Source organism: Cordyceps fumosorosea (assembly GCF_001636725.1).
Source record: "Cordyceps fumosorosea ARSEF 2679 chromosome Unknown scaffold_6, whole genome shotgun sequence".
NCBI classification, from domain to species: domain Eukaryota; kingdom Fungi; phylum Ascomycota; class Sordariomycetes; order Hypocreales; family Cordycipitaceae; genus Cordyceps; species Cordyceps fumosorosea.
The window spans coordinates 337,649-362,790 of NW_017387306.1; the positions used below are offsets into that span (position 1 = coordinate 337,649).

At 53.4% G+C, this 25,142-nt stretch overlaps 8 protein-coding genes across 8 annotated transcripts; 4 read left to right on the top strand and 4 right to left on the bottom strand.

Annotated features, from left to right (window-relative positions):
• Nucleotides 1-1,110: 1,110 nt before the first annotated feature.
• On the top strand, nucleotides 1,111-1,611 carry ISF_03274 (hypothetical protein; the record flags this gene model as incomplete). The annotated part of the gene is made up of 1 exon (XM_018846880.1): nucleotides 1,111-1,611. The coding sequence occupies one exon, from the start codon at nucleotides 1,111-1,113 to the stop codon at nucleotides 1,609-1,611; it is 501 nt and encodes a 166-aa protein (XP_018705769.1).
• A 4,200-nt stretch (nucleotides 1,612-5,811) lies between these two features.
• Nucleotides 5,812-6,612, top strand: ISF_03275 (hypothetical protein; the record flags this gene model as incomplete). The annotated part of the gene is made up of 2 exons (XM_018846881.1): nucleotides 5,812-6,079; nucleotides 6,179-6,612. The coding sequence occupies 2 exons, from the start codon at nucleotides 5,812-5,814 to the stop codon at nucleotides 6,610-6,612; spliced, it is 702 nt and encodes a 233-aa protein (XP_018705770.1).
• A 2,144-nt stretch (nucleotides 6,613-8,756) lies between these two features.
• On the bottom strand, nucleotides 8,757-9,339 carry ISF_03276 (Acyl-CoA-binding protein, ACBP; the record flags this gene model as incomplete). The annotated part of the gene is made up of 3 exons (XM_018846882.1): nucleotides 8,757-8,906; nucleotides 9,159-9,169; nucleotides 9,255-9,339. 3 exons carry the CDS (start codon nucleotides 9,337-9,339, stop codon nucleotides 8,757-8,759), a joined length of 246 nt encoding a protein of 81 aa, XP_018705771.1.
• A 1,195-nt stretch (nucleotides 9,340-10,534) lies between these two features.
• On the top strand, nucleotides 10,535-11,604 carry ISF_03277 (Pyridine nucleotide-disulfide oxidoreductase, FAD/NAD(P)-binding domain protein; the record flags this gene model as incomplete). The annotated part of the gene is made up of 2 exons (XM_018846883.1): nucleotides 10,535-10,654; nucleotides 10,735-11,604. The coding sequence occupies 2 exons, from the start codon at nucleotides 10,535-10,537 to the stop codon at nucleotides 11,602-11,604; spliced, it is 990 nt and encodes a 329-aa protein (XP_018705772.1).
• Nucleotides 11,605-12,003: 399 nt separating this feature from the next.
• Nucleotides 12,004-13,355, bottom strand: ISF_03278 (Eps15-like protein pan1p; the record flags this gene model as incomplete). Its single annotated transcript, XM_018846884.1, has 3 exons — nucleotides 12,004-12,728; nucleotides 12,801-13,038; nucleotides 13,119-13,355. 3 exons carry the CDS (start codon nucleotides 13,353-13,355, stop codon nucleotides 12,004-12,006), a joined length of 1,200 nt encoding a protein of 399 aa, XP_018705773.1.
• A 782-nt stretch (nucleotides 13,356-14,137) lies between these two features.
• Nucleotides 14,138-15,144, bottom strand: ISF_03279 (DNA-directed RNA polymerase I subunit RPA1; the record flags this gene model as incomplete). Its single annotated transcript, XM_018846885.1, has 3 exons — nucleotides 14,138-14,863; nucleotides 14,967-15,073; nucleotides 15,141-15,144. 3 exons carry the CDS (start codon nucleotides 15,142-15,144, stop codon nucleotides 14,138-14,140), a joined length of 837 nt encoding a protein of 278 aa, XP_018705774.1.
• Nucleotides 15,145-15,421: 277 nt separating this feature from the next.
• On the bottom strand, nucleotides 15,422-20,499 carry ISF_03280 (DNA-directed RNA polymerase I subunit RPA1; the record flags this gene model as incomplete). The annotated part of the gene is made up of 2 exons (XM_018846886.1): nucleotides 15,422-20,255; nucleotides 20,318-20,499. The coding sequence occupies 2 exons, from the start codon at nucleotides 20,497-20,499 to the stop codon at nucleotides 15,422-15,424; spliced, it is 5,016 nt and encodes a 1,671-aa protein (XP_018705775.1).
• A 1,703-nt stretch (nucleotides 20,500-22,202) lies between these two features.
• Nucleotides 22,203-25,142, top strand: ISF_03281 (Peptidase S16, Lon; the record flags this gene model as incomplete). Its single annotated transcript, XM_018846887.1, has 3 exons — nucleotides 22,203-22,671; nucleotides 22,739-24,953; nucleotides 25,055-25,142. 3 exons carry the CDS (start codon nucleotides 22,203-22,205, stop codon nucleotides 25,140-25,142), a joined length of 2,772 nt encoding a protein of 923 aa, XP_018705776.1.

The window sequence follows — 25,142 nt, forward strand, 5'->3', positions numbered from 1 at the left end:
GTGGTCCTGCATTGCCTGAATTTGGCTGCATAAACGCCAAGTATAATACGTTTTAATGAATCCGTTTCCAAGTTATTAGCTCTGCATTGATCCAGGTGGGAGTTGTTTTATGCCGCAAGCAACTAGTTACCCAGAGGGGAATAATATGCCGACCAATATGGCCCCAATCTTCGAAGCCATCCTACAAGTGTCGATTGCCCACTACCTTGAACTGATATGTGCCACTGAGTGGTCGTGCCTATTTCCCTGTCTACAAAGGTTCTTCTTCTCATTTCCTTCTTCCATGGTGATTAAGAAAGAGAGGGGACTGATGATGGCCCGAATCGGACGATGCGACACTGCAATGTAAGATCGAAGTTTGTGCATCGGAGATTGCAGGAGATGCCACCAAGCAGAAGAGAGAGAGAGACAGCAGAGAAACCATGAAGAGATAGAGCCAAAATTAAGAAAAAGAAACAAAAAAACATACAGCAGCCGGTGTTCGCTGGTCGTCACCGACCCAACTACTAATCTGCCGGTCAATAGCTTGATTTCAGCGGAGCAAACGGGACGCGATATTTTCTACTGCCTATGGCCGTATGTACCAGTCAGTTAGCTAAACCAGGTCATAAGGGTCATAGGTAGTAGTGATTAGAAGAGAGACAAGGCAAAGTTCATAAGTAGGAACTAACAAAGTTGCTTGCGGTTAACGGGTAACAGCGGGGTTTGAGGGCCTTGATCGCTGATCTACAGCTATGTACATAGCTGATGGGAATAGTGTCAAATTGTACAATCACGTACAGCTTCTTTTACCCAGCAATTATCTTACAAAGCCGTCCTGAAGAGTCCTGATTTGTAGTCGAAGTGTCGGCCTTGCTGACATAACGAGTGCAGTTTGCGAGATTCTGTCTTGCATTCGGCTCAGGGCTTTCTCTCACCACGGAACCCTCGTCTGGCCATTTAGGTCGAAGCCTGGGCAGCGCCACGCTCAAAAAGCAACAATGGCAGGTCTTGTTCATTCCCCGTTGATATTTTGTTAAAATTTCATTCAGAGAACATGAGTGATATTGGCCAGTACTCTACCAACAGCGGCCTACTTATCTCTGCCCTCAGCTCAATGATTAGCCGGCCATGGAAGTGCTTGATGCCATAGCCAGTGGCGTGACCCTCATGGCGCTGTTCAACCGCACACTCGACGTGTGGGAAATGATTCAGCTATACCGAAACCACGACACCGACTTCGACAAGGAACGTCTCCAGTTGGAGTTGGAAAAGCGCCGGCTCTACAACTGGAGCTCGGAAATGGGCTTGTGTGCTGATGGCAGCGACACGAGGCCGAATATCCTGCAGGGCTGGCGCTCCGAGGCCCTAGATAACAGCTGCTTGCGGCAAATCATACATCTTCTATCTGACGCGCAGACAGTTGAAGCGAAGCATGGTGGCATCGGTGCTGCCTCGTGCATGGCAGAGACGTCGCTCCTCAGTCTGCACGGCAGCTGCAACGGTGACGACGTCCAAGACCTCAAGCGCCAGTTCTCCAAGAAGGCCAGGTCTCAGCTCAAAAAAACTCGTCCTGGATCATACGTGATCGCAAGAAGTTCAGTGACATGCAGCGCGGTCTGCGGCGGCTAACCGGGTGCAGTTGTATGAGTCCCCAAGAAACAACTTGGACTTTGATAGCGGACCAATAGATCAAGTTCTGGTCCTTCGCCGGCGCTATCTGTATATTCTGACTGGGTGAGATGTTGCAATAGCTGAAGGGCCTCAGCCAGGGGCTCGCAAAGAGCTGCGAAGCCGAGGCAAGGTCCATGATGCATTTGGTGCCCAACTTTGAGAAGGAATTCTACAGGTTCTGCGCCGAGTGCTTGATAATTCTCGGGATCAACTCTCCTAGTGCGTGGACGTTGTCTCGCTCCATGATGCGGCTCTTGCATTTTTTTATCGACGGTAAGCCATCAATCATTTTACAATCGCCACGGTATTTTTTATCATTGGTCTAATATATTTTTACCACGCCGGAAGTCTTCTTACGATAAGGCGGTGTTGGCGGAGAACGGCCCTCTTGAGCCTGCGTGGTGGGATCCCTTGCGCGCTTTCATGCTCGATGATGGGCTCTACGGGTTCGACAGCACCGTCACGGGAATGCTGACGGCACGAGTGATGGTGCAACTCGCGTTTGATCTTGAGGCCTTGGTTTCTGATAGCTGATACCGCTGAAAGATTTCCATATGTCGTAAAGAACAGGCACAACAATTGTCTCGGCTCTGGGACCATGCGTTGCAAGATGGGAAGGTGTTGAATCAGTGTTAGCTGGAGAAGCTCCTGCCGGGTCGGTATGCTTGGAATGGATATCCTGGTGAACGATAGTAGCTGTGAATAGTGTGCTGGCAAGGCAGAGGCAGGATGAAACAAAATGCTCGATGGATTGCAACAGCAGCAAGACATTGGCTTTTTGTCTCTTGACGTGTTGGCACGAGATCAATCCCTTTCTAACAGCAACTAACTAGTTAGTGCCCGTTCCATCGTTGATCGTCCTTTGGGCTAACAAGGGCCAGTGAGACAGGCCACGCGTTATACAATGAAAAGAAGGTCTACTGTATGTAGTCTGAGACAAGTGTTGCTGGCTATTTGCGAAGCTGGTAATACGTCGCAGGTTCTTGTCCGGTCGAATCGCGATGGAAGCCATCACCGACCGATGATAACGAAAGGCTATGAATGAGTACGATACGGCGCGACTCTCTCGCTCACCTTCCCCCGCCATCCATCAATTCCACACAGAGCCGTTAACAGTATGAAAATTTTGTAAAGATATTTCTTCACGCACTTCTTTTCACCGCATTCACAAGTAGGTTAGGATGACTCGTAGTGGGGGCTCGACTCGACCATGTGGTGGCCACTGGTTCTCAATGTACAAGGATAAGTTGCGTGAATTCTTTTTCGTGAAAATTTTGACAATAGCCAAGTGTCACAGAAGAGTGTATCTGTGTATAAGAATTTCTTTTACGTGTGACAGGGAGGGTCGTTGCGCATAGACGGAAGGCCGACGGGCCGGCGGTGAGATGTCAACAAGTCTCTTCCTCAAAGTACAGGCCATTGCGTTCATGTTTACCAAGGAGAATGAATGAGTGTTTTCGTCCAGCGAGTAGACCGAGGCAGGCACAAGTTACAAATGAGAGGGTGGTCAAGGAAGCGTCTAGGCGTGTATCAGATACTGGGTCCGGGTCGGGGACGGGAGTTGCCTTGCTTCGCCCCTCGGACTCAGTCGCTTGATGGACTAGTTATGGCGCGCCATGGCAGTCTAGAATTGTGACAATACAGAGAGGCTGGCAAGACAGATAGCCAGCGGAGTGGGTAGAATGCGCTGGTCTCAAAGAAAAAGAGAGTAGTATCGGTGAGGGGCAAACGAACAAGCTTAGAATAGCCCAGAGTGTATCGGATAAGTGCGGATGCATGAGCATGTGAAACGAAACGGGCGTCAAGTCGGGTGCCAATGCGCAAAGGAAGATTCTGGATCTGGAGTAGATGAAAGGGACGTGGCTAGCGGTAAAACGGTACTAGGTACGAATTACGGAATACTGATGGGTAAAAGTACTCGGTATAACGTTGCTCATTGTTCGTAGTGCTGAGAGGCACACGACACGGTGATTGAGAGTGGCGGCAATGTGGCGTGGCGTGGCAAACTTGATGAAGAACGAACTGGGGCCAGAGTTATATGTCAACCATTTGTTACTCAAAGGTACCATCCGAGGGAGGCAGGTGGTGAGAGTGCCGGCGCGCAGCTTTTATTACGCGGGGCGACGTTGAAAAATCTGCATCAATACCAGCAGCACTGGGCGAGGTAATCAAGTTGCCACTAGCGGACGAGGCCACCGTTCTTTGTAGCTATGTATCTACTGTACCTGTTACCTAGTTGTTACCTGGAGCGTACCTCTTTCTTTGGGCACCGAATGTTCGGGCCTAGAATTTGTCAAGCCAGCAAAAAGTCAAATGCCGCCTGTCTCGTCAGGTGGAGCGGAGGCATGAGCTGGCAAGAGAGGAAGCCGACCGAGAGGCTTGGCTCAGTGGCCAAGCTTTTTGGCTGCCAGCCTGTGGGAAGGATATCGAGATATGATTTGTTGGGCCGTCAAAAAGAAGCTGCCGCTGTGTTCAGGGTTCAAGTCAAAGGGGTTCAAGTCGAAGGGGTTCAAGTCGAAGGGGTTCAAGTCGAAGGGGTTCAAGTCGAAAAGAGGTTCAACGTCTTGCTCGTGACTAGGAACGGAAAAGAAAGCGCCTCAGAGTCAAGGAAAAGGGCGGAAAAGAAAGTAGCCCAAAGCGAAGCCTGTTAGCAGCTGCAGGTACCGCAGAGTGCTAGCGTGCCCGTTGGCTTGACGACACTAACAAGGACAGCATGCTCTCTCTGACCACTCATTCATTTGGAAATAGTTCAGGAACAGGGCTAGCGCGTCGGCTAGCTCCGCCAAAGGGCTGTCCCTGGCCAATCGTCGAAGAGATTCATGCAAGGCCCCGGCGGGTCTCGGGAAATGAGCTCGTCCCCACTCTTGGCTCTGGGCAAACAGAGAGAAAAGGGCTGAGAGACTTGTTCCATTTATTACTCATCTTCGTGGCCCGACCACTGCAACTATGCAACAAGCCAATTCGTTCGTGCCTCCCTCCCGGCACTCGACCGGCATTGTTACAGAGAGCAACTTGCAGCGGGACGCATGACTAGTTAGTGGAATACAGCACTGTACAAGAGAACCTCAGACACGGCAACCCCAGGACGAGTTCCCTCTCACCGTAACAAACGCGATCCGGTACGGAACGACGACAATTTCTCACGGCACGGCACAAGTATCAACGACTTGCGCGAATTATGCACGCTCCACGGATGAGTCGCAGCCCAGCTTCAGATTTCTTTTGTGCAATTTTTTCTTATCAGTACATCGACGGATAGTCGGGACTCTGAACGGAGTACAAGTAGCCGTGAGAGTGGGATCGTCGCCGGTCCAGTCCATCTGGTACCTGGGCGCAACTCTGTAGCGGCGCGCTGTTTCCGCTCGTGGCAGGTATTTCCCATGTAGCAGAGCGAAGAGTAAGCCACTTGATGAGGACCTGCCCAGAGGGAATCACCACGGCGCCAGAGACATTGCATGGGCATCTGGGGCTGCCCTCCGTGGTGTGCTGGACAGCTGCAGGTATCGCGAAGCAAGCAGCCCAGGTGCAACACAAAAGTCTGCCGGACGGTATGAGCTTTCCGTGTTTGCCGTTGCCCTGTGGACGTTTCAACTTTCGTTTGCCCTTTCTGACCTTGAGCTGTTGAGTGCTTCCCTTGCCCTCGTCAGGGCTGCCAGACGCCCGTCCTTCTACCCGTTTTAGCAGCAGAGTGGTGTGGGGCCCAGCACATTTTCACTGGCCCTGGCCGCCCCTCCAGAAATGGATGGTCGCCGGGATGGCCCTGACAGCGCCTTTCAGCCACTAGCCATCCACTACGAACACAAGGGGAAATTGCCTGCTCACACCCGCGCCCGGTCCAGGTACCACCCCCCCCCCTTCTCCGCCCAAATCTGAGGCACCCCAAAAACGCCCATATACGCATCTCACCCGCCCGTTTGCCTCGTCTCTCCTTCTTCTCACACCACATCACCGACAGCCTCCCTTTCGTTCCGCATAACGCCTTTGCGCGGCTACCCAGCCTTCCTTTCGCGTCCGTTCAGACCAGAGTATTCTTCAATACTCGTTCCACTCCTTCACAACAACCACTTATACACGGCCCGTGTTAGCTCAGCCGCTTCCCTACGCTCTTTCGCGCCTTCTTACGTCAAAACAACGAAACCGAAACATATTATCGTCAAGATGCATTTCACCACCATCGCCACCGTCGCCACCATGGCCGCTGTCGCCGCCGCTGAGGCTCAGCCGTACCGCCTCGCTGTCATGCCCGGCCTGAGCCTCATGCGTCGCGATACCAGCGGCTACAACCCGGAGACCACCAAGTGCGGTGCCGGCAACACCTGCGCCGAGGCCTGCGGTGCTGGCTTCGCCGACTGCCCCTCCAACGACGGCGTCTCACACTGCTTCAACCCCGGCGCCAAGCAGAGCTGCTGCCAGGACGGCTCCGGTAGTACGTGAAGACACCGCGAACGGGTACACAGATCGGACATCGATCGCGTGCCACGTCGATTATCCCACCTCGGCGGCTATGGCTAACTTGTACGAACAGACTCTTGCGATGAGGGCTACTACTGCACCCACGACCACAAGGCCCAGACCTGGTGCTGCCCTAACAGCATGGACCTGGCTGCTTGCGCCGCCGCTTACAGCGTCTCTGGCGGTCTTGAGTCGGCTACCCCTACTCCCAAGCCCACGCCGACTCCCACTCCCACTCCCACTCCCGCCAAGAACACCACGACCGCCGTAACGACCACCCCGGCTGTCGTCACCAAGACCCTTGACCTGACCACCACCATCTGCCCCTCCGCCTCGGGCACCGGCCACCCCGTCTACCCCGGCCACAACAGCACCGTCACCCTCCCCGTCATCCCCACCGGCGCTCACACCAGCCCTGCCGTTGTCCCTCCCGGTACCAACGCTGCCGCGGCCACCAGCTTCAGCGCCCTACTCCTGGTCGCTGCCGGTGCCATTGCTCTCCTGTAAATGGAACGTCGGTCCCCCCTCCGAACAAGGGGAATAAAGAGCTCCGCGACATGTGGAGGCGTTGATTCCCCTGGTGGTTTTCGGCACGATCTCGTGCTCAGCGCAACCACAGGTTTACGAGTTTCATGACAAACACAGCGCAGCTGAATCACTGCAAGGCGTGGCCATCTGACTTTCAAGAGTTGACCAGGTGCTGGGTGTTGTTCTTTTTTTCTTCGCTTCTTCCATTTATGGACTTTGGTTTTTCGTTTTTGTTTAGGTGCGATGATTCCCCTTCTATTTAGCGACTCTTTTACCGGAGTTGCACGGTTTGGTGTATCCCCTTTTAGTTCATCTTTTTTCTATTCTAGACGAATATGGAAGGATTGTGCATTTTTGGAGGATGTAAAGGCAGATTTAGGAAAGGTGGAGGCGTCGAGTGTGAATGTGGACGCTCGACATCCGTATATTTAGCCTCCAAAGACAAATACGTTGCTTTCATTTGGTTGTCCTACCCTTGCTTTCCTCGGGGTAGTCGTGACAAGAGTGCAGGGCGCTCTCATAATCTGCACCGTTTCGAAGGAGAGATAGCTTCCCAGCGTCGGCGAATCCATTCAGCTCTGTTGACCCAGTCTATCTTCATATCCCTGTGATGAAATCTCCAGTTTGCTCGATCCGATCCAGGCCCAAGATCCATGCTTGAATCGTGCATGTGGCCTCTGCTCAGCCACTCTCTTCTCCAATTCATCTCCCCATATCCCAGCTCATCAGGACCACACAAACTGCCAGCAGCCTTGTCGAAACCGAGAAATAAATGACCGACATATTCTTTCCCGTCTCCTCTTTTTCCATTACACCCATAAAAAAGCCATTCAGCCACAGCGAACGGGCACACCCAGCGCCACCCAGCGCCGACCAACAGGCCTCGACATCACCAAAACGACCGCTGTTGTTATTCTTTTCGTCTCTTCAATGTAAACGTACTTCCTTTTCCAGACCGCATTTAACATTCCAGTTATCCAAAATGGGTAGATTTGGAGCAAAACAAACCGATCGCTACCACCAGACGACTGGAATGCTGCGCGATCTCTCCACCCGATACGAGGGCGGCAGCTCAAGAAAAAGCTTAAAAAATCGACACACGCCCCCCTCATAGACACACGCCAAGTCATGCGTTTCCCCGCGTGTTAATGCCAGCTTCCGTTAAGTCGATTTTTCTTACGTTCGCCTGAATCTCATCGCGGAATGTCGCGACCAGACTACGGCCGCCTGGTCTTAACCCGCCGAATTCGAGGACAATAGTTTTACACGTTTCTCGGCATGTTTCTTTTCGAGGCTCTGCGGAAGTGATCCCGCTGTTGGGCCAGGCTAGTACAATCCATCTGTTCAGCAAGACATCTCACGTTCATTGCCATGGCCTAGAACACTCTTCCTGCAGTGTGAAGGTCTTGTAGGCAAACTTGATTTTTGACCATTCGCTGCTGTGGAAACCTTGGTAGTCTGTCTCGCGTCTCAGACGATGACGAGAACAGACCTTTTTTTTCGGCAAGTTCCTGAGCCTCGGATGCCTTTGTAGATGACGACTTGTCATATATCAACAAGTGCGCGGGGAATTCACGACGCAAGAGCATCTACAAGCCACACCAGCTACTCAGGATGTAGGCACGCTAAAAACAACAGACAATCCACGACAAAACATGAGAAAATCATTGGCCTAGCCGAAAAGACCTAGCGAGGTATTTCGCTGATGTTGGTTGACGACGGCGTGTGGAAGCGGTGATGAATAGCCGTCCGTCCACCCTACGCCGACTCTGCACAAGACGAAACCGTGCCTGCTCGCCGCCGGCAACGGGTTATCGAATCAAACATGTCAACCGGTATCTGGACCACCTGTGGTGAGCCGAGTTTCCTGACGGCCTCGATCAACCAGCTTAGCTCGCAGCGACCAAATGCTTTCACACCAATAGGCAAACAGCTTGAAGAAGAGAAAGAAACATTCTATTGAGATGGGCCCAGAATGAAGATACAGGGACACATGTCTAAAGCTGTACACCCGTGCTACCAACTGATCGCACTTCCTTCACTTCCACGCTATTTACTGTTTGGTTGTTCGTCCTCGCCCGCCGGGGGGGGGGTTGTCAGTCTCGTCGGGGCGGGGCCGCCTTTTAGTTACCGACGGCCTCGGGGACCTTGTTCTCGTCGAAGCCGTACTTGGCCTTGAGCTGCTCGACGAGGGCGACGTAGCGCTCCTGGGCCTGCTCGGCCGAGATGCCCTCGTCGATGACCTTTTGCCAGGCGTTCTTCTTGGCCTTGCCCTGTTGTTTCCCCGCAAATAACGATTAGAAAAGAAATATTCTCGGAAAATGTACGAGCAAATCGGGAGAGAGTAATTAGACAGGATAAAACACGTCGGCGGCCGCACCCAGTCATCGCGTCGTTCGTAGAGAGTGAGAGCTCGAAGTCGCACGCCGCCGGGGGGGGGAGAGAGGTCAATGATAATGTAAACTTGCCTTCATGTCGAACATGCCGGGGGCAGGGGTGCTGGAGATGTCCTCGCCGTTGCCGACCTTGTAGAGGCCTACGAGATTCCAAATTGTCAGCTTCTGCGCAGGCAAGGAGATAGGGGGGAGGCGGGGTAGACTTGGGTGCCGGGTGTGACGAACCGTAGAGCTCGAGGAGCTCATCGTTGCTGGGCTTGGCCGTCAGCTGCTTGGAGTCCTCGGCGGCCTTGTTGAAAGCGGCAGACATGGCGAAAATTGATTTGTGTTTGACGGGGAGTTTTGGGGGAGAAAATGTTGTTTGAGAGAGGACAAGTTGGATTAGCTCTTGGAGGGGCTCACGAGGTCAGAGAAAGGCGAAGGAGGGGGAGCTGTGGCTGGGCAAAAGCTTGCGGGGCTATGGTGCAGTCCGGCAACTGCCCCAAATTGTAGACCCTATGGATATACATAAATATTGTTTGACATGCTATATTGGCAGGTTTCGCTAAAGCGCTCGTCGCCGCATTTAATTAGAAAATTAAACAAGGACTGCGACGAGATGGCGCGTATGCCTCGCAAATCAGCGACTATGACGATTACCAGCTGTTCCTGGAAAGCCTCTAGCGGAACCGCTTCACCTACGGCCCCCGAATAGTGAGAATAGGATAAAGGCGGGGTTTTTTTTAGATGAGAAACCCCAAGGTACCGATGACATATCTGTTGAGTGTGTAATAAGAGAAAATAGAAAGGACGAGGTTTGTATCATGTGTTGCTAGGAAGTACATAACATGACTATTACAGAGCATAGCTAATACATTGGATTACATTAGGGAATTTTAATTGCTCGCATGGTACAGGTATATACGCAATTATTAGTAATTTGGCTAACATAATTTCTTTGCCCATTTAACTCGTCTTTCCTGAGTTGTGGCCACGCATCTGACGGGGCCTTTTTCCCATCTGATGTCATGCGAGTGCGTCACCTGCAGTATAACACACCATTTTCACATGACCTCACCACCCAACCTGCACGGCTCTGATTCGACGCTAAAAATAATGTCGAAACAAGTGCAAAGTGGCATCCGCAGTTTCAGCGTTGAGCCATCTGTAACACGCCGTGGAAGACCAGTTATCGCTGCCTGGCCTGCGCCACAATTTAGCAGCCACATCCAGGCGCTGCTCCTTGCAGCTCAACCTCCCAAGGTTGTCGGATTGATTCTCCGTCCCTTTTTTTTTATCATTATGCCGAATGGCCAGCTGAGAGGAGCAACTTTCCCGCGTAAACGGCGGTAATCAGGCCGATTCGGAGACCGCGCTCGGCTCGTTCCGCCCTCCGCCGCCGACTGAAACAATGCTACATATTGCTGCGTTCCCGTCGCGTCATCGAATCCGTCAAACCCGCACCTTTTCTTCTTCTTTTCTTCTTCCAGCGCGCCCGTGTATGAGAGAGCAAGACCTTCATCATCATGACTGGTAAGACGGTAGTGATCGTTGGCGGCTCCATCGGCGGCCTCGGCGTCGCCCACCGACTGCTGAAGCATACCCTACCTCGCCACGAGGACCTCAAGGTCATCATCATATCCCAGGTCAGTAGCAGGCAGTTTTACCTTGCACCGAAAATCCCGTGCGTTGCAAAACTCAAAACGAGCTAATCATATGCCTCCAGAACAGCCACTTTTACTGGAACATCGCCTCCGTGCGGGCCATCATCCCCGACGCCCTTGAGGACGAAGAGGTGCTGCAGCCCATCGGCCCCGGCCTCGCGCAGTACAACCGGCCCGCGCACCCGTCCGCCGCCGAGTTCGTCCTCGGCACCGCGCGCTCCGTCGACCTCGCCGCGCGCCTCGTGCACGTCGACCTCGCCGCCACCGACGCGGCGCCCCTCGCCGTGCCCTACGACCACCTCGTCGTCGCCACGGGCTCGCGCGCCGCCACCCCCGGCATGCCGTGGAAGGCCGGGGGCTCGCACGATGCGCTGGTGGCCAGCCTGCGCGAGGTGAGCGCGCGCGTGCGCGTCGCCGCGGACGTCGTCGTCGCCGGCGGCGGCGCCACCGGCGTCGAGGTCTGCGGAGAGCTGCGCGGGGCGTACCCGGACAAGCGCGTGGTGCTGCTGGCCGGCGGCGAGGCGCTCGTCGGCGGCGACCCGGTGGCCGCGCCGGCTCTGGAGCGCGCGCTCAAGGGCATGGGCGTCGACGTGCGCTTGGGCGTGCGCGCGGTCGACACGCGCGAGATTGCGGGCAGCGGCCGGACAGAGGTCACGCTTTCCGACGGTACGACGCTCGTAACGGACTTGTACCTCCCGACGGTGGGCGTGACGCCCAACACGGAGTGCCTCCCCGGCGCGCTGCTGGACGGCAGGGGGTACGTCCGCGCTGACGAGTTCATGCGCGTGTCAGGCGAGGACAACGTCTGGGCTGTCGGCGACGTCGTCGGCGAAAAACGCTCCGGATTCCTCATGACGGAGGCCCAGGTATTTTTTCAGAACCCTCCGAATGTCTTGTTCCGCGTGCCCGTGGGTATTCAAGACCCCCGCTAACGAATATGCTAGGCAAGCTGCGTGGCCGACAACATTGCGAATGCCTTCTCTAACAAGGAGTTGCAACGCCGAGGGGGAATCATGGATATAGTTCTCTACTCTACGGGCCGCTCCAGCGGAGTTGGACGCTACCGCTGCCTGCCGATACCGTCTTTCGCCGTGTGGATTGCCAAGTCGCGTACGCTTGCCGTTGAAAGAACCCCTAAGTTCGTTGATGGTTCCATGTGGTGACCATCAGCGCCTGAATCCTTTGTGTAAGAAATGAATGATAGAACGACCAATATTAAATGTATGATGAATGTGTTATTATAAAGGGCACGCGCCGCTCTCCAGGCTTGTCCGACAGCGTATATACCCTCTAACCCCCCTACCGCCACCCTACTGCAAACCCCCTCTGTTCTATCGACCCTTTTCGGCCTCAATCTCCTGCCGTATCTGATCCAGCGCCTGCTCCCTTGATCTTAGATGCGTCTCCAGACCATCGACCTGCTCGCGAACCGTTTGCAGGTCTTCCGAGATGCTCTTGAGCCCGGAGCCCTCGGCACTCTTGCCTGTACCCTCCTCGAGTTCGCGTAGCTCCCGGCGCTTGTAGTCGAGGAGTTGATCGAGCTCCTTCTTGACGAGCGCGGGCTTGGAGTCGCGCGCGCCGCCCTTTTTGCGCTCGGCAATCTCCTCCACCTTGCGCATCTTCTCCTCGAGATCCGCGAGCTTGCGCTTGAGTCGCACTTCCTCCCAGTCCTCTGTCTTCTCCGTTGAAAAGTCCGTGCCGGCCGTCTTGAAGCCGCTGCGGCCCAGACGCGTCAGGTACTGCTCGCCAAACTTGGTCTTGCGGCCCGTGCTCGTCGAGTCGTCAGCCTTGGTCGCCCATCGCGAGTTGGCGCCCGTGTTTCGTTGGTTGTCGACCTGGTAGTCGATCTGGTTGCGCTCGAAGCTGGAGCGCAGCGACGCCGGGATCGTGCGCGGGATGCGGAATCCGTCGTGGCGGTTGTTGAGAATGTGCAGGAAGGCAAGGCAGGCATCCTTATTGATAGTCTCTTTAGCCGAAGGGTTGACGAGGTTCCACGCGGATCGAATGTCGGTGTCGGGTACGTCAAGCGACTCATACAAGTCTCCGAGGGCATGGACTGGTAGATGTTAGTTAGAATGATCTGAATAAAACAAAACATGAAGAAAGCATGTAAGAGAAGAATGCTTACAGTCCACTTCACCGCGCATATCACGCGACTCCTGGTAGATTTGCTCATACTTGGCCTTGTCTTCAGGCTTCATATACCAGTCAAAGCCGTCCTTGAGGCCAGCGGACTCGTCGTCATCATCCTCAACTTGTTCGAAATGGGGTTGGTTGCCACTAATGGCACGTGTCGCCTGGACAAGATGAGCCTTGGACTCGGGGACCAGCCAGTCAGGCAAAGTCTTGGGGACGTCTTGGTACTCCTAGATGGCAGTTGAGATCACGTTAGCGTATGGGGTTCCTCGTATGGGGGCTTTTGAGATAGGGTCAGTTGAGGACTTACGCCATTCAGCACGTCAAAGATGAGGCGCATCGCCACGCAAAACTCCTCAAAGTCTAGGTTGCCATCGTTGTCCACGTCGGCCAGGTCCCAAATGCGTTCCAGTTGGTCATCTCGAAGTCCCGAGTTCTTGAGGACGGGCGCTGCCTGCTCGCCGGTGAGGTACTTGCCGCCACCTGTGCGGTCGCAAAAGATGTTCCAGTAGGTCTCAATCTCCTGGGCCTCGATCTTGGGCGCCATGGTGGTAAAGGCCTTGGGTGAGCGAGGGCTTGGGTGGCAAGGCGGGCCCACGGGGGCTCGGGGAGGGCGGCGGAGGGCGGCTGGCGCGGGGGCAGAGAGGCGTCGAAGCGGGTGACAAGGAGCTTCGGTGTAGCTTCTCGGAGAAGCTGAGATTTAATGCACCCTGTGAGGGGATAAGCGGTCGGCGGGGCGAAGGAGGGAGAGTAGCTCAGATTGTATGTTGAGGCGGCGAAAGGCAAAAGGTCGCAGCGGGAGGCTGGCGCCAACGTCACTGTACGAGCTGGCCAGGCCTCGCTAGATGTGGAGGCGGCTCGGCCTCATTTGGTGTATGTGCCACTAATAATTCGTAACTACCCAGCTTTGGCTACGCCCCGCTTCGCCAACATTCAAACAGTTGCACCAAACATAGGTAGCTTCTAGCTTGTAGAGTGCAGAAGTGATACACTGGGGTAATATCGAGGGTTCTATTAGATGCCAATGGCAGAGCCGCGGTCGAATGGTGGTGCCCTGCGAAGCCTGCCCCTAAGGTGGACGTAGACGGGAGCCGCATCGCCCAGACGCAGGTACATACATAGCAAGGCACGCAGCAGTTCAATCTTTCACTCGGTTAGTAGTATACGCCAATTGTCAAAGTACTGGTCCAAAATCAAGAAAAACATCGTTGCGTCATTCCAATGCGACAAAATTCAACCTATATCCGAAACACCACGTATTCTGTACAAGTATTCTTGTCCACCAGCCCTTCCCCCTTCTCCAGCATCGAACACACCCAACCGGACGGTCTAGTATTCCAGAATCGCCCACGTCTCGTCGTTGAGCGTCGTGTAAATCAGGCCCTGGCCGAGCAGCTCGTCCGCCGCCGTAAGCACGTCGCGCGTTGACATGCCCGTCGAGCTGGTGACGATGTTGATGTCCACGCCCTCGTTGCTGCCCGGCGCCGAGCTCAAAAAGTTGAACATCTTCTTGGCGCCCGGCGTGCACCGCGTCAGCTTGCTCGCGTTCTGGCTGGCGCCGCCGTCGTAGCCCGCACCGCCGTCGACGAACATGGAGTCGCCGTTGGCACCACCAGCGCCGCCGTTCTGCTGCCCGCCGCCGGCGCCGCCGAGGGGCCCGCGGGTGAAGAAGAGGTGCACGTACGTCGCCTCGAGCATGTGGTAGTTGACCTCGTTGAAGTCGGCGACGGGGCGGATGACGTGCGCCCCGACGTGACGCTTGTTGGAGAAGGACTTGAGGCGGCCCCAGACGCGAACGTGCGAGTCCAGCTCGTAGGCGTTGGCGTCCTCGGGCTTGTCGCCGTCGATCCACTTCTTGACCTCGACCTGGCCGGTGCCGTCGTCGATCTTGAGCGTGATGTTGGTCGCCTGCGCGTTGACGCTGCGGATCTGCCCGACGAACGTGACCTGTGGCGCCGAGGCGCCGTCAATCTTGAAGTCGCCCCCTGAGTATCCCTCCTCGGCTTCGATGATTTGCTTCACGGTTACCGGTCGCAGCGATTCGTCTTGGTAGGCCTGGGAAGCTGGCGGTCAGCATGATTCTCGCTTTTCCTGGCCGCTCACATCACCGTCTCGTTATAAAAAAACATCGACAGGTACAATATCCCGTGATACGCACCTTGCCGCCGCTCTGGCTACCTTGCTGGGAGCCATCGGCCATGAAGCCGCCCGAATCATCGGCTCCCTGTGCTCCGTATCCCGTTTTTGAGAATCCCGCGTATGTTGCTAAAATAATAATGCTGTTAATACTGCACAAAGTCTTGCTTTGGGACAGATTTTGGGAATATCGTACACATTATGGGCTGTGAATGGGTTGTATGAGGACGACCTTGTCAGAGGGAGACGCGTTGTGGCGCGCTTTTGGGTGGCCAAGTTTAATGGTTTCTCCCACCAAAAATGCACGCGTCGTTGCTGGTTGCCCCGCGGCTGAGTGGGGTCAAAGATCAACCGTGAACACGGCCACTTTGCCACTGCGAAATTCGTCACAGATTTTCCTAGCTCGTGAATACTGACTGTATGCAATCCAAATACAAACACATATTTTTATATCTACATAAAAACAAAGCTATATGCTCAAGACTCGACGTGATGCGTAGGCATTCTCGTCAAAACATCAAAACTGCCAGTTCCCAACTTGCCCAGACGGCCCAACACCAACCGGCCACTAGGCGTCGTCAAATCATCCCAGTCACCATCCAACACGGCGTCCTTGAGGAACGCCAATGTCGTCTCGAAACTCATCTTCGTAAAGGGACTAACATTACCCTTTAGACCCATACGGCTGAAAGCGGTAAATGCTCCGTTTCTCGTCATGTAGTCCGCAATGAGGTTCAAGTGGCGGTTGTCCACAGAAATACCGTGACCACCAAAGACACCGTCCAGTTCTCGTACAATACTTGCTCTACACGCCTCGACGCCGTACATATCTAGAACTGCTGCGACATCGTTCGTTCGGATCCTGTCGGGGTCGATATATTCGGAGAACGTCTGCATCGCGCGTAGATTGACTCCTGATGCCTGAATTTCGCCTTCGATGAATGTGCAGGAGCCGATGCCTCTAATCTCCCGAATCATAGTCTTGGCAATAGCAGTCTTGACCAAATTCAGCATCAAAAACTTGGGGGAGTCCGAGTCAAGCTCGATTGTGATTTTGCACCACGCTCCGCTCTTTTCGTCGCATTCGAAGTCAGATATCTCTTGAAAAGCATTTTTGATGCGCTCGGCTCGGGCAGAGGTTGTAGGCTGAACATCATCTTCTTCGCTCTCATCCTCATCCTCGTCGTCATCGCCTGCAGACACACCGTTTGATACGCCATTCATCTCCTCATCCTCGCTCTCGTCCGCGGCGTCCTTCCCCATGGCCTTCTGGATTGCGTTCTCCTCATCATCATTGTCGCCGTACGACACCTCCTCTCCGCGGTTCGCTCGTTGCTTGGCGCTGGTAGCATCGCCGTCGCCGCCGTCATCATCATCATCATCGTCATCACCCCGACTCTGCGTATTTGCAGATGCTGATGCCACCTCCACGACGCCAGATCGAACACCGATTTCTGGTGTGGCTGCGGCGCTTGGGCCTCCGCGTTTTTTGATCTCCTTCTTCATCAAGATTATGATCTGGCGCAAGAGTTTCCGCTCAACCGCATTCATAACGTCCGCAACCGTAATGGCATATGTTTCGCAGTATTCAGCAGACGGGAAGAACTTCATGGCAATCTTGTAGACCTTGGCTTGATGGTGGATTTTGCCACGTCCTACTCGCTCTTCGACCATGAGGCTGTCCATGATGTAACCAAGTGGTGTGTGGCTAATCTTCTTTGTGAAAACCTCCGCCTGGTCGGGCGAGATGTCTGAACGGGGATAAAGGGTCATTGAAGGCGTAGAAATAACAGCAGAGGCGGTCATGAGAATTTCTCGAAGTCGAGGAATACCCTGTGTCACGTTCTTGGCTGCGTGGCCAGCCAAGTGGAAGGTATTCAGTGTCATTTGAGTCGAAGGTTCGCCGACAGACTGGCCAGCAACGATACCAACCGCCTCGCCTGGTTCGACAAGAGAGCGTTGGTACTTGAGAGCAAAGAGTGTTTCGGCGTTTTTGCGAGAGAGGGCGACGGCGCTCCGCGTCTGCTTCTCGCTGCTCTTTTCTCGGATAAGACCGCTCTTGTTTTCTTTGACGTATGCCGACATAGCTTCGTAGAAAAGCTCGGACATTGCAAAGGTGTTGGTAGTGGGGTTATAGGAACCGATCAAGGGATCCTTAGCAGCTGTACTGTCCGACTTGGCGCGTTTGACAGCGCTCTTCATATACTTCATGAAAACGTCTCGTTTGGAAGTGAGCGTCTCAACAACCTTAGTGTCATACTTCAGCTGCACAAGTTCCGAAGCAACATTCTCGAGAATGAAGTCAAAATCTTTCAAATACTTCTGCTTCGTGACGTCGAGCCCATCCTCGCCATAGAGGAACTGTATCACGGAGCCATCCGCGTCGCGCACTGAGGCATCGTAGGAAACCATGAGACCCTCCAGACCCTTGATGACACATCTTTGTAAGTAGCCGGAGCGCGACGTTTTGACGGCTGTATCGATAAGACCTTCGCGACCAGCCATGTGATGGAAATAGTACTCATGAGGACGAATACCAGTAAGGAATCGGCTGCGGATATAGCCAGCGGACCCGATGTTTGTCTCGAATGGTTTGAAACAAGGTAGAGTCTTTCCACTAACCATCAACGGAACACGTCTGCCTTCTAAAACTTGCTGGCCCAAGTTGCAAGAGATAAGGGAGGCGTTGACTCGGGAGCCCTTGGCACCGGAGGTAGTCATGGCTTGCATTTGGTTCTTCGGGAATGGCTTTTCTAATTTAGGCAGGCAAGCCTTTTGGACACTGTCAGTGATGTCCTTTGTTCCCTGATTCATCAACAAATCGAGGCTTTCTTGATTCTTGTCTTCGCGCAAGACTTCCTCGAGACGTTCAAGCAAAAGTTTGTTGGTGGGATCCTTGTTACCAGGTAACGAGACGTATTCCGATGCGATCTCGAGACCCATTTCGCTAGCCTGCTCCAGGGCTTGCAAGCGAGCCTTCTCGCCGGCCTCTGTGAGTCGCAGGTCATCCATACCACAAGAGAAAGCGCGCATGTTCAGCAATCTCGTCAGCAGTCGACCCAAGCAGCTCAACAACTTGCTGGCGATAGCCGAGCCGTAAACCTCATGCGCGGCGTGAACAATACCGCCGGAACTTTGTCCAATTTGCGACTTGTCAAGGATTCCAGTAATCAATTCGCCATCTTGCACACGCACAACACCTTCTTCGGAATTGGGTCCCCATTGTTCCGCTTTCAGTTGAGTACTTCCATGCATTGTCAGACCGCTGCAATTAGCAGGCTTGAGGTTCTTCAATATCGTGGTAATAATTTGCTTCCCGGTCCATCTGGGAGCAGGCTTGATGATAGCCGGCGGTACAAGCTGAAGACGCTCTGAAAGAATGTGTCCACTCTCTGGTCGTAGGGCACTATAGATTAGAGAATGGTAGTCTCCTTTGCTAAAGAAGGTATCACGGTTGCACAAGGCAATCGAGACTGAAAGATGGTCCTGAATGAGGCCTCGAAGGGGCTTTCCTTGGGTTCCGGAGAGGTATTGGTGATCGGTGTCAGCAATCTGAAGAGCCTCTGCGCGCGCAAGCTCGTTCTGTGGGAAATGCATGTTCATCTCATCACCGTCGAAATCGGCGTTGTAGGTGTTACAGTTGGCGTAGTGCATGCGAATAGTCTTTTCACCAGGCAAAACTCGAACACGATGTCCCATGATGGACGGCTTATGCAATGTTGGTTGACGGTTCATTAAAACGACATCACCGTTCGTCATGTGGCGATGAACCTTTTTGTTCTTGATCTTGGGGGCATTTGCATGCGTGGGGGCAAGGAGTTGGTTTGCCAAAGAGATGCGATCATCTACCGACTTGTTGCGAAGATTGACAATTTGGCCGTTCTCATCCTCGATCGCAATGGCGCCTGGCCATTTATTAGCGCCGTTGATGACAGCTTGTTGCATATCTCTGAAGTTGTGACTCGTAACGGGTTCAGGATAAGTCAACTTTTGAGCGAACACAGGAGGAACGCCAATCTCGTTCGTATCAATGTTGGGATCCGGCGAGATTACACTTCGCGCAGCAAAATTAACTCGCTTTCCCATCATATTCTTTCGGAACAAGCCCTCCTTCTTCTCAAGCTTCTGTTTGATGCCGTCCTCGTTGCGCTTGGCAGCTGCCCCCTGGATGGGATTTTTGTTCTTATCAATAAGCGCATTGACTGATTCTTGCAGCTCGACCCACGCAAGATGCACCGCTGTAATGTGAGAGTTGCCCTTTTGCACGTTGTTGTGAAATTGAGCAATTTTGCTATTGCAGCGCAAAATGTTTTTGTACAGGCTGTTTTGCGACGCTTCTGATATTTCCGAGTCACCCATGCGAGCCTCGGGGCGGAATCGATTCGGTGGGACAAGTAGCATTGTGATGAAGAACATATCTGGCGTCGTTTTCGGGGTTTTCCTGGTGGCTGGCTTGGCGTTATAGAGGAACGAAATGATGTCCTGCTCCTTGTTGAAGAGCTCGACCAGACGAGCGCGGACTTCTAGGGGGCTAATGTATCTTTGCCGGGTTTCAGGGCGACTGGATTTTGTGGCCGAGGGCTCTTCTTCGTCGACATCTGGCATCGATACATCTTCGTCTGATTCAGATTCATCTTCGCTAGAGTCCTGAGTAACTCCATTTTGCTGATCCTCTTTGGCCACAGTCTTCTCTTGTACTTGAGACATAGCATCGGCGAATTTGAGGCCACGCAGCACCATTTTGGTCTGTTCCTTGCCGGAAAGCCCTTTTTCGAAAATCTTCACAAATGCGTCCTTGCGGTAAGTTGGAGAGATGCCATTGCAACTGGCGCATTCACGCCTCTTCGTGACCTCGGCGAGAAATTCCTTGATGACCTCGCGACGCATCTGCCCGGCCCCTTCATGCTTGCCTTTCTTAATATCACGCATTGTTTTCTTGTTGCCGCGCAGGCATTGGTCGACGTATTTTTGTCTTTTGCGGGTGACATTGTCAATGGAGCCGGTGTCGTCTTCGGCTTCACTGCCGTCAGATACGGAGGCCTCAAGATCATCGGCATCGGCAAGACCGCTTTCGCCAATTGCATCAATAATATGAGCTTCTTGTACAAGGCCATGTTGTAGGAGTTGGAGTTTGCACATGTACTTGTGCAATTCTTTGGCAGGCAGTCGAAAGCCCTTGCAGTATAGGCATGTAGCTCGGAGGAGATGGTAGGCCTGGTCTAGGAAGATAGGGTGGTAGACAGGAACGGGTAGTCTGATATGACCGGGGTGGCCGGGGCAGTATGTATGATTCAGGTTGCAAGTTGTGCATCTGTTGGAAAAATCATGGTTAGCTAGGCGGGAACACAGACTGCCTCCAAGATCTTCTCCTACGGCGAGTCGCCCCATGAGCCCAGAGCAGGATCATAAAGACCGCCCGGGACAGGATTGAGCATGGAATCGAATGTACTGTCATTCTCGATGCGCTTGACGGAGATGGCTTCGATTTCGGTGGGCGAAAGGAAAGTGAACTCAACCGACTCAACTTCGGAGGAGACGGGTTGTGATATATTCATGCTAGGCGAGTGATTGGGGCCGCAATCGCTTGCGGCGCGGTTTATGACATGAGTTTGCCTGGTTCTCGACGAGCAGAAAAATAAACTAGGTCGCCAGCAGGCAAAAGCTGCAAAACTATTGCGCTTTCAAAAACTTTTGGGCGGTCGTTGTCGGCAGAATCTATGTGGGTCCGGAATACCTTCTTGTGTAAAGCTGTGGTCTGGTGGGCAAATACAGTAACTACATAGTAATGAGGGTACTCGGTGAGTACATGCTTAGACATTTATTTGCCCTGGTCTTTGAGATTCTTGCTTCCCTTGCTTTATAAGTATTACTCTACTAGTATCCTGCAGCGAGCACATAGTAGCATGAAGTAGCTATGTTCGAAAGAGGAGCTCTCATCCACCACTGTACGCCAACACGAACAGCTATGTAGCTAACTAGTCAGGATCAACCGCCCTGCATATAGATGCACAACTGGGAAACAACCAGTCACAGTATGGCGTGTGCAAGGTCACAGCATAATGCTCAATTTTTGATGGACTATGAGCAAGAAAACTCCGGCCGGCATTCGGTGTTGGATAGGTAGTTAGCTGCATGTTACCCCGCTAAATTTGGCTTTGGCGATTTGAAAGCTTTCACGGTTAGATGGCATAGGGAGCTGTGGCACAATCGATTGAGCATTTACTTTGACGGGAAATCGGCGACCATGCCAAATTCCATGCATATACAGTATCCCACGGAATAATAAAAAGGAGGCCGGCATACACCAACACTGGCTTGTCACGAAGTACCAGGGTAGGACAGGTAGTAATTGAGGTTCGATTTCCGGTGGACGGCACGATGCCAGATGCTGTGCGTACCCCGCTTCTCGGGGAGTGTGTACGAGGCGCATACTGGGGGTGGGGGACAATACGTCAACATTGCGATGCGCTACGGGCTTTGATCAATATCCCGGAATGTTTTCGGACTTGGAATAGTTTATGTAGGCAGGTTGGTAGTTTGACGGACGATAGCTAGGTGAAGCACATGTCGATTGCAAGTGCGGCACGTGACTCGGCTATGCAGCTAGCGCTGGAAGGCTTCGGTGGGCCGGCGTCAGAACACACTCCGGATTTTTGGGAGAACATTGTATTTTTATTTCTTTTTATTTCTATTTTTTCAAAATATTAAACCGACTCGATGGAAACACCAAGCTGGAATGCCATCAGTGAAATACCGATATAGCTAGGTATGTATGTAGCCGTTGTTGCCTCCGTCGGCCCTGACGTTGTAGCCTCGGTAGATGTGCTATTCTCCACCCCCGGAGGCTGCCTCCAGAGCACTAACAATCGCCCAAACCCGCTAGCAAAGCCTCGCAGCTCGCCGAAGAGGTACTTGCCTACCAGCCCACTTTGGGTTAATAACTCTGGTACCTCCCAGTCCGAATCGGCCCCTTCGGCTGTCTCCCACCTTGCCTTGACTGACACCTCTCTCGACTCATCAGAGCCGACATCTGACCGCAGCCCAGGTTCCGCCTTCGTTGCGTCTGACATCAACTTCTCGAATCTCTCTGACGACAACCATATCAACCCTCGCCTTACATTATTGTATTTTCTGTATAACTGCGCTCACTATTTCCCTCCTCTACGGTGTCCGACGGCGCTCCATCCTACTTCCGCTCGCAGGCTTGCCATTGACGCTGCCTACTCGCCACTTGACCAAACGTTTTGCAACCGCCGCCATGGGTAAGGCGCAAAAGATGAGCCTACCGTTGATACCACTTCCTCGGGACACCATCCTGTTGCCAGGTTTGGTCCAGAGAATCTCCGTCACCTCCAGCCGTCCCGATGTTGCTGCGCTTCTCGCACATGTCTACGAACGCGCAGCCTCTAAAGGCCCCGACGGTCGCATCGACAGCGTCCCCATCGCGTGCGTCCCCGTCAACTCGCCGTTTGTCGGTCCCAACGGCCAGCTCCTCATCAGCAATGGCGAGGAAGTCGATCCCTCTGCCATCGAAGACGTCAACCCTGGCTCGGCCAAGAAAGGCGACCTCTACCACTTTGGTGTCGCTGCCAAGATTATCGGCATCGATGGCCGAGGAGCCGGGGAATTCGCCTTACGCGTCGAAGGAACGTCACGCATTCGAATTGATGCCATTACTCGGGAACGACCATACTTTGAAGGCCAAGTGACATACTTCAACGACGATAGTAGGTGTTCAGCACATGCACATGACCCTCGCAGCTTGAGACCATACTAATCCATACGCTCTCGCAGCCGATATTGCCGACAAGCAACTTCAAGACCTTTTTGCCTTGCTCAAGGCGCAATCCCGCGAACTCATCACAATCTTACGAATTTCTTCGATGCTGCCACGCACCAAGGCTGGTCCCAGTCTATCCCCCACCGTCACTAAACGCCTCGAGCTACTCATTATGCGAAGAGAGATTAAAGAGGCCGGCTTGTTGGCTGATTTCATGGCCAACCTCGTCGAGGCCAGCCATGAGGAGAAACTTGGGGTCTTGGCCGCGCTCGATGTCAAAGTCAGAATTACAAAGGTCATTGAGCTCCTCGAACGCCAGGTTGGAGGCATCAAGAATAACTTCAAGATCACGACATTTACGTCTGTACCCGTCCAAATCCTTGACCGTCTCGGCGAAAATCCCGTTCGCAGGCCCAACTCTCCCCAGCAACTGCCGGGCATGTCATTCATACCACCCCCAGGTGGTAATATGCCGGGCGGTAATGACAACGAGGACCAAGAAGCCAGCGAGATTGATGAACTCAAGAAGAAGCTCCAAAGTGCCCAACTTCCAGCAGAAGTTGCTAAGGCAGTGGACAGAGAGCTCCGCCGCTTGCAGAAGATGATGCCCATGAATCAAGAGTATCAGGTCACGCGCAACTGGCTCGAGACCCTGTCGGAGATTCCCTGGGCCGCTGTCACGGATGACAGACTCGGCCCCGACACATTAACGCGTGCGCGAAAACAGCTCGACGATGATCACTATGGGCTTGAAAAAGTTAAGAAGCGACTCATCGAATATCTTGCGGTTCTTCGCCTCAAGCAATCCATCAACGACGAAGTCGAACAGAAGATCCGCTCAGAACAAGCCCTGGTTCACCAAAACGACTTGAACTCCGAGCAAGATCACCAGCACTCTGATGCTGAGGCTGCCCAACTCCAGGCCATCAAGGCACAGAAGATGACGGACAAGTCTCCTATCATGCTGCTTATTGGACCCCCCGGCGTCGGAAAAACCAGCCTGGCTAAATCAGTTGCGACTGCCCTTGGCCGCAAGTTCCACCGCATTTCTCTCGGCGGCGTCCGCGACGAGGCTGAGATTCGTGGCCACAGACGTACCTATGTCGCCGCTATGCCCGGCCTCATTGTCCAAGGCCTGCGCAAAGTTGGAGTTGCCAATCCCGTGTTTCTTCTCGATGAAATCGACAAGATTGGCATGGCTAGTGTCCATGGTGATCCCTCAGCTGCCATGCTCGAGGTTCTCGATCCTGAGCAGAACAATACCTTCCAGGATCATTACGTCGGAATGCCCATTGATCTTTCCAAGATCCTCTTTATTGCGACTGCGAACAATTTGGATACTATTCCTGCGCCTCTACTTGACCGCATGGAAATGATTTATCTGCCAGGCTACACAACCTTGGAGAAACGACACATTGCGATGCAACATCTTGTTCCGAAGCAGATACGGGCCAACGGCCTCTCGCAGGATCAGGTAATATTTAATGAGGATGTTGTGTCCAAGGTTATTGAATCATATACCCGTGAAGCGGGAGTTCGCAACCTTGAGCGCGAACTTGGTTCAGTTTGTCGGTCAAAGGCTGTGCAGTATGCGGAGGCTAAAGACGCTGGTCGACTTGAACACTATAAGCGTGAGCTATCGGTCGAAGATTTGGAAGATATTCTGGGCATTGAGAAGTACGAAGAAGAGATTGCAGAGAAAACCAGCAGGCCTGGTATTGTCACTGGCTTGGTTGCATACAGCACTGGCGGCAACGGTAGCATTCTCTTCATTGAGATTGCCGACATGCCGGGCAGAGGAACTGTTCAACTGACTGGCAAGCTGGGCACTGTTCTGAAGGAGAGCGTTGAGGTGGCCCTCACCTGGGTCAAGGCTCATGCCTTTGAGCTTGGCCTGACTCACGAGCCCTCTGCTGATATCATGAAGAACCGCAGCATTCACGTCCATTGTCCCGCGGGCGCCATTCCGAAAGACGGGCCTAGCAGCGGCATTGGACAGGCTATCGCGCTCATTTCTTTGTTCTCCGGCAAGCCGGTACCTCCTACAATGGCCATGACGGGCGAGATTTCGCTTCGCGGTCGCGTGACGGCTGTGGGTGGTATCAAGGAGAAGCTCATTGGTGCACTACGTGCCGGCGTTAAGACGGTCATTCTCCCTGCGCAGAACAAGAAGGAAGCGAAGGATCTTCCACAGGAAGTCAAAGATGGCCTGGAAATCATCCACGTCAAGTAAGTCAACTCGCGCGCACATGCAGGGCTCCTCCCTCCCACTAGCTCAGCGCCCACTTGTTATGAAATCGAGTATAACAACTAACGCGTCATCTCTCTAGCCACGTCTGGGAGGCAATTCGGGTCGTCTGGCCATACTCGCACTGGGCCGGAGATAACCACTTTGCTGGTATCGAAAGCCGTCTGTGA